The sequence below is a fragment of the Anneissia japonica genome, unplaced genomic scaffold, assembly GCF_011630105.1.
Source record: "Anneissia japonica isolate Jap-2015-1 unplaced genomic scaffold, ASM1163010v1 scaffold288222_len35985_cov146, whole genome shotgun sequence".
Classification (NCBI taxonomy): Eukaryota; Metazoa; Echinodermata; class Crinoidea; order Comatulida; family Comatulidae; genus Anneissia; species Anneissia japonica.
This window is the reverse complement of record NW_022756229.1, coordinates 20,278-28,131: the sequence shown is the minus strand read 5'-3', so window position 1 is coordinate 28,131 and position 7,854 is coordinate 20,278. Positions and strand designations below refer to the sequence as shown.

Genomic DNA, 7,854 nt, shown 5'->3' with positions numbered 1-7,854 from the left:
AAAAAAAAAAAAGAATTCAAATCACAACATACTGAACACAATTTTATAGTGTAGCTACTCCTATTTGTTAGAGTATACATATTAAAAAAAAATATATAATTTGCCTTAGGTGACTGCCTCTCACAAAGAAGTCCAAATCTTTCCATGAATTTCACTAAGAAGTCAAAGTTCTTGTCCAAATCTTCAACAATATCCTTCCAAAGAAACTTCAGTAGACGTTCCTCAAGTATTCCTTTGTCCAACTTTCTCCAACTCTGCTTCATTACTGCTGACTGTAAAACAAATAATGTGATATTTATAGGTCTATAGTTAATTTATGGAAAACTCTGAATATTTAGCAATTGTATAGAAAATTAGAACCCAATTTAGAATTGCGTAAACAAACAAGTACATGTTTACTCAAATTTCCTTAACAAAGAAACAGGTAAATTTCTTGAACTGAAATCCCTGTAATTGAACCAAAGTTCTATAGTTGTTGAAGTTCATATACTGCATAAGCACATCTTGAGGTCTCCCTCCAATTAGAAAAAAAAATATAATGAAAATAAATTTAGGCTTTTATTCAGTACTACATAGACAAGTGACCATTTATGACAGGCTTAAATTAAATGGAGACCTATATTAGCACAATGTGTGTAAAATTGCTTAAATCAGGTATAGACCTAAACAACTGCTAAGCTATCTCCCCGCCGCCCAAGGCAGGAGGTGCTATTATACACGCCTCCAGCAGCATGCAGCAGCCTAGCTAACAAAATGTCAGAAAACTTTTTCTGACGCATGCGCAATTTTATTCTAAATGTCCACACACACACACACACACACGCAAAATGTGATTGCAAGAGTCCCTATTGCATTGTATGCATAGGAACTAAAAATTATCCCTAATAACTGAACGACATTGCAAAAAATTATTAAATAATAATAATAATCAGTTTTTTTATACTCAGACCCCCACCTCACACACCGCAATCTAGGATTTTGGTAGTGCCAAAAAGAAATTCCATGTCGAGTGTTGTATGTGCACATAATAATATTATCATTAGACAACGCATCATTGTATGATACTATCCTGTCAATTACAAGTTGTTGATATGCATTTCATTGGATAAAAGTGCCTTTTTGAGTTTAACCAAATTTAACTTGAAGATGAAGAGACAATCAAGCCAAAATGCCAACGTCAAGAAAGTACTAAATTAATTAAGTTCTGTATCTGCATGTGATTCAGGGACTCAGCCAAATGGGGTCGAAGGGGTCCTGATTCCCCTCGATTTAATCAAAAGATTTAAAATCCTGAAAATGATTGGTAATGCGAAAAAAATATAATATTTGAAAAGAGGCTACCCTCCTTTTATTTATGATTTACTGGGTAAATGAGTGACCTTTGCCTCTGAGACCCGGTGTACACACATGTCATGTAGAAATCTCAAATGCCTTGTACATATAATAGCAATAATTAAAGTTGAAATAAAAAAACATTGTTACAATCACTGCAACTCATTGGTTACCTTTATCGAGGTAGCAAATGAAAACACTGTATTTTATTACAGTAGTTGGTATAATCAGGGATGAGTATAAATTACAGTTTACCCTCCCTGAGCAGTTTACCCTCCCTCTCATATGTTCAAGTTTGTTCTCCCCATCTAATCACTGTATTTGATACCTCTCGCCATCACCACCCGTAAAAAAACCGCGACCACTTTTTGACTTTTGGATTTTTCTTATGATTTACCTCCAAAAGCGACCACCTTAAAAGTTTGTAATGTATTATATATGATAAACGGTCACAAAGAGAACGTACATTTAATGGTTTACTTCAAGAATTTTGTCTGTGTTCATAATTTTTTTTTATTAATAATATTATTATTATAATTATTATTATTATAATATTATTGTTCTTGTTGTTGTTGTTATAGTATTATTGTTATAATTATTATTATTATTATTATTATTGGCAAACAGTGTTTGTAGCTGCTGTTGTTACTATTATATTATAATTGTTAATTACCAACCTGTAGCTCTGGAATGATGACAGTGAAGACAGCCTTACAATAGCCAACTAAACTCAATGGATTAACAACAACATCATTTTGTAGTTCCTTAATTGTACGGATGAATACAATTTCACCAAGATCGTACAGATAATCTAGCAAAGCAATTTGGGCATTTTCATCTGATACTCCACACTTTGTAGCAATAGACTTCACCTGGAAAAACAAAATTATATTTGTAGGCAGAAATAGCTAAAGTAGATTAATGGAATAGCCATGGCAGTGGGGGCTTCTGGTCAATGCTCAAAAGAGCCTCATAACAGATTTACAATTGGGCAAATGTTAATTTTGATTGGATAATTACCGGTTGTTACGTCACAGTAACATGAATTGTACAGAGGGGATTGACCCAGGGTTCAGATTTGATACTGGGAGAAAATGAAGTTAAGAGGTAGAGTATGTGACGCCAATATCACCTATATCTGGGAATTCCCCTGTTCATACATCTTGTACAGTAGGCTTAGAATGAAGAGTAAGTTACCCGTTGTATAATTGTGCTAATGAAGTAGCAGTTGCCAGTGAACTTAGCAACTGTTATACATGTAAGCATGTTCAACTGAGTTTAAAATCAAATCGGAAAGGTAAACTTTTCGTGAACCCTAGCTCGAAGGCATCCTTATAGACGTCGATCTAGGAGGAATGCTACATTATATATGACAGAATAACCAATAGGCAAATAGTGTTGCAATGTCTAACACCTGATCCTGTTTGTAAACGTATAATTTGAAATTACAACAATACATATAAAATCTACAATAGTATATTTATTAAATATAAAAGTATATATGTTATCCATACCTCTTCCAAAGGACAAATCACTTTCTCCTCACTTAATTTTTGGATTTCACTTTGAAAATGCACCCAACTGAGAGGAATCGTCCTAACCATTATCTTCATCAGCTTTTCCAGTTCCTTTTTAAGCTTTGCAATATTTTCATCATTCAGTGAGCTGTTTTCCACACTAAAATATGTTGTATGTACATGTGATTCATAGGGAGTGCCTACTAATGCACGTTTTATTTTGTCAAACTTCTCTTTCACCTAAAAAGTCAAACAAAAAAGAAGTATATTCTAGTAACAAGGTATAGTAAAAACAATTATTCATATATGTGATTAAATTGGTAGTTAGAAAACAAAACAAAATTAGTCCTAACAAATTTTGAAGCAAATGTAATTTTGCACCGAGAGCATGCCACACTTTGTTTGAATCAGAGTGTAAATGACTCATTTTTGTTGTGGCACTGATAGTGTTGCTTCGCGTGCAATTGGAGTGTGTTATAATAACTTCATCAAAAAAGCATCCTTTTCTATCCACATATGTCTTGGTGTCACGGGTTATGTCCATAACTGTCCAATGCTCATAATTTCAATAGTTATAATTTATCTCAGTAACTTGTTTAAGGAAACTAGTACATCGATCCTCTTATCACAAGATCATTCAAGCATTAATTTGATGTCAACCAAAAATTAATCTATTGTACTAACTGTTGTGTTAGTGCGGACTTGATTCTGCATGAACAATTTGCATATGGCCAACTAATTACTTAATATGGTATATGGAAATACTAATTTTAGCTTGTTCATAGTTTAATTATTTTTAAAGATTTGGTTGCAACAAGATACGTAAACTACTGTTTTAAATGTTTCTTTACGAACGCACAGTCAATTGCTATGCGTGTGCCACCGATAGAAAGGCGTAGTTTTACAAATAAAGTATTATTATATAAAGTCAATTTAAAATTATAAAGAAGCATGAAGGTTAAAAGTCGTCTTAACTACAGCCTAGAGTAATAGGAAAATTAGTCATCTTATATAATTAACATTTTCAGGGAGTTGTGGCACCATTTAAATAGTGATATAAAATACAAAGAAAGCTCTACTGGTAGGTAAAAGCTCATGGAAGAAAGCAAAACCCTTCTTGCTCATCCTATCACAGTTACTTTTACAACCCTAACCTAGTGGAAAAGTTGAACACTACAATCCCAATTTGCCGCCAACAAATCATAACCACTGACCAATCATCAGTCAAATTCACTTCATGTCACCAACTTCTTTTCAGGCAACCACCGCACTTCATTTTCTTACTAAATATGAATTGGATTTTTCCGTTATTTATATGAAAAGAGCATAAAGGAGTTTAAGAGAATACTAATGCAGGGTCTAGTTGTTCAAATGATGCACTGATCCGTGAATATAACTTGTGTTTCATTAGGAAGCTTTCAATCAAGAACGTACAAGAATGTGGAACGAATTCACTCATCCGTGACTGTTGTCGTGTGCCTTCTACGATGTACTGTAAACAAATTTTTATGTTTTACAACACATACGCAGAAATTTCAAAATGCAAAGTCTGGTGCACCAACGTTTAATTTAGTGCTGTTACCCATTCAGACCTTCAAGTGGATTTGGCCGACGACCGTTTAGGATTCTAGGAGAAAACGTAATGCTCAACGTTCAGATATGCGCAGTTCAACATGACGTCTTTATGTTCTACATTCAAAACATCCTTATTACGCAACCCTCACCATTAACATTGCAGCCATACTTTGAGTCTCACTCACAGCTAGTTGGTTTTTTTACTTCATAACTTTCTTTATTATCATGATTTTATTTTTGTTTTTTATGTATCTTTTACTTTTATATTTTCTCACTGACGTAAAGCTTGTCTTTTTTTTACTCCATAATTTTCTTTTGAAAGACTGAAAAGCAAGACACAGTGTCACTTTATTCTCAAAATTAAATCTGATATAAAAGAAAAAGGGCTTAAATTCAAAAATATTGTTGAATTTTATAAACTTAGAGAAATAGCTAGAAACAAAATCCGATGGAAAGGAATGTTTAAAAAATTATTTGTTATGTAAAACAAGGCAGTCACTTATCAGACACAAAATTAATTTATTTTGCATCTGCCTAATAATATAATACTTCTTTTTAGCTTTATTTTATTTTTGTATCTTATGTATCTTTTTCTTGTTTCTACAATCCCACTTCTCATTATGGCAATGATGAAAAGCCCTGTTATGCTTTACAAACACAGTTTCCTTCTATTCAGTTTTTCTATCTTTTTGCATTTGGTTTTTCTGTCTGGCACTTCGGTCACTTTAAAAGCAAAGACAATATATTACAACTGCAGCACTAGTTTGGGTCTTGATGAATTTATCTTTCATTTTTACTATAAAATTTTAATGATTTTTTTAATGAGGAAAAGCCCTATGATCTGTATTACAAACAGACGCAGTAAGTGTCAGTGTAGTATTTTTTTCTAGGCCAGTAATAACAGCCAATAGTGGGTTTGATCACTTCAAGCATTTCCATACAATTGGGCCTGAGCTTGTTGGGATTGTATGAAAACCAGACCTAATCATAAAGGTAAAATTACCTTCTGAAATGGGATTTAGGATTATGCGCAAAAAAAAAAAAAAAAAAAAAAAAAAAAAAAAAAAAAAAAAAAAAAAAAAAAAAAACCAAAACATTCTTCAAACATTACTTACTAAAATATAAATATCAATAAAATTACCGTTAGTTTTCTCTCATTTTCGTCTTTTCCAAGAATTAGCGAACCACTGTGGGTGCCCACAATAAAAACAGATGGCAAATCTGTACTACTGTCAGCGTCTTGTTCCATTACACGTGTGTCAGAGTAAATGGTACTAATCCAGTACAGGATAACCTGAAGATTCGTCATATGGTATTTATGCCATTCCTACAATAAAACATTAAAAGAAAGATACAACTGAACTGATAAGTTTAAAAGTATCACAATCATATATTCCAATTTTGAGTAATGCTGTTTGCATCAGGAAACACAATAGGAGTGTTTATGCCCAACCTGATGTGGTGGGTTCAGGAATTTGAAATAGAGGAAGCCCTTTCGCAGATGTCAGATTGGAGAAAAAATATCATTTCATTTTATTTCAATACACATCCAAACATCAGGTAGCCTGCCAGTAACACTATGAAATACAGTAAAACAATATATTTAATATGTTTCAATGACAGAAATCGTTAATTTAAATAATTTACAATTAACTTACAGTAATATGTGCCATTGAAAATCAATGAATTATAAGGTAGCATACTAGTTAAAATTACAACTATGTATTCATACTTAACAATCTTCTTACACAAACAGTGACATTTCTAGTATTATAATATTTTATTTATTAAAATACCAATATTGATATATCGCCACTCTCTAATTAATTTTACGAAATGCAAACCTACTAACATCAAGTAGGATATGATAAAATACTATATTAGTAATGCATATCATGAGTTTGGACTTGTATGTAAACATTACTGCTATCTGTAAAGTTTATAATATGCTAAATTTGGTGTGCAATAGATCACAGCCAAGTGAGATACCTCTGTTGATATGAAAAAGCTAACAAGCAAGTTAGAAAGCATGTCTCTAATACCTTGGAAGAATCCAGAACAAATGCAAATGAATCAAGGTTGTCTTCAAGATTGAAGACTACAAGATAAATGGCAACAGAAACCATCAGAATCTGTGAAAATATAATAAAAATAATTTTGATAATTGTGGATGCGACATACATTTTATCAGATAGTGACACTTATGGGCATGTAAATATCAAATAAAAAAAAAACAAACAGGACCAAACAATGTCAACTCAATGTCGTGTCAACTCAATTCACCAAAATCTGAATTAAGGTTAATGTGAAAATACTGAATAAATTTAAAATAAAAAATGAATATTATTAGGCAGGGACATTCAGATTCTTGGATAAAAGATAATAGAGCTATAAGTTATTTTTGTCCACATAAATGATAAAACTCATGTAATTATATGCCAACCTCTCATCAATTAATAATCATGTCCACCACTAATTTTAACTTGATTTTAGTGAAATTTAGATTGCTTTAAAAAAAATAAATAACATTAATCAACAAAGAATAAATCTAATTGTTATCTAGGACCTTATATAATTTCATTGGAGTTACCGAAAATGTAAAATTGAGCAAAAACTAATACCATATGTAGTGACATGTTTTACTCTAATCATGGAGTTATAAATTATAACTCCATGCTCTAATTCTAGCTTTTACAACATTTAAACGTTTTCTAAATTACATGATACTTTACCCTTTGTATGCCTTTGTAGATGAGTTGGCCTCCAAAGTCCAGAATGTTAAAGGTCCCTTCTTGTGCTCTGTGCCATTTTCCTAATGTTTCCTTCTTTTTCACAGTTTTTTCCAGCTTGTCCTCTATTTTCTTCTGAAGCTGCTCAGGCACATGGTCTTTTTCCTTCTTTTTCACAGTTTTTTCCAGCTTGTCCTCTATTTTCTCCTGAACCTGCTCAGGTACATGGTCTTTTTCAACATGCTCAGCTACATGCTCTTTTTCCAATGTGACTACATCTTTTACATCATTAGTGGGAGACTGAACCTCTGACTACATGTTATAAAATAAATATTTATTATTTATTTTCAGCAGTTAAAATCTGAACAATAAGAGTTTTGCTTTTTTAAATCTATTCAAGAAGGGAAAAGTTCTACATTACTTATTTTTAGTACAATAAAAATGAAAATGAGTTTTATTTTATTTCAAGAAGGAAAGTTTTCTTTACAGATTTTCATAAATTACCTCTGCTCTAAGGAATCTCCCAGATCCTACAATTTCAATTTTCTGTAGAATCGAACAAATTGTTTTGTGATTTGTGTGATCTGTGATTTATACAAAAAAACAAATTTTAAATGAAAAAAAAAAATAATATGGGTATTATTACCTTGTTAAACAATGATATTAATTGTTTGACTGATTTAGATTTTTTCTCATCCTTT

The 7,854-nt window shown here is 31.8% G+C and overlaps 1 protein-coding gene across 1 annotated transcript in view; it reads right to left on the bottom strand.

Moving 5' to 3' along the window:
- The window catches only part of LOC117124134, a gene marked incomplete at its 3' end in the record, with an annotated part of 14,815 nt that extends 7,354 nt beyond the window's left edge, over positions 1-7,461 (bottom strand). Inside the window, exons 1-6 of the mRNA XM_033270273.1 lie at positions 7,157-7,461; positions 6,467-6,556; positions 5,566-5,751; positions 2,847-3,089; positions 2,010-2,204; positions 33-272 (exon numbers count right to left, since the gene is read on the bottom strand). Of these exons, the coding sequence (XP_033126164.1) occupies positions 33-272; positions 2,010-2,204; positions 2,847-3,089; positions 5,566-5,751; positions 6,467-6,550 (948 nt within the window). The remainder of the gene's footprint in view (positions 1-32; positions 273-2,009; positions 2,205-2,846; positions 3,090-5,565; positions 5,752-6,466; positions 6,557-7,156) is intronic.
- Positions 7,462-7,854: the final 393 nt, after the last annotated feature.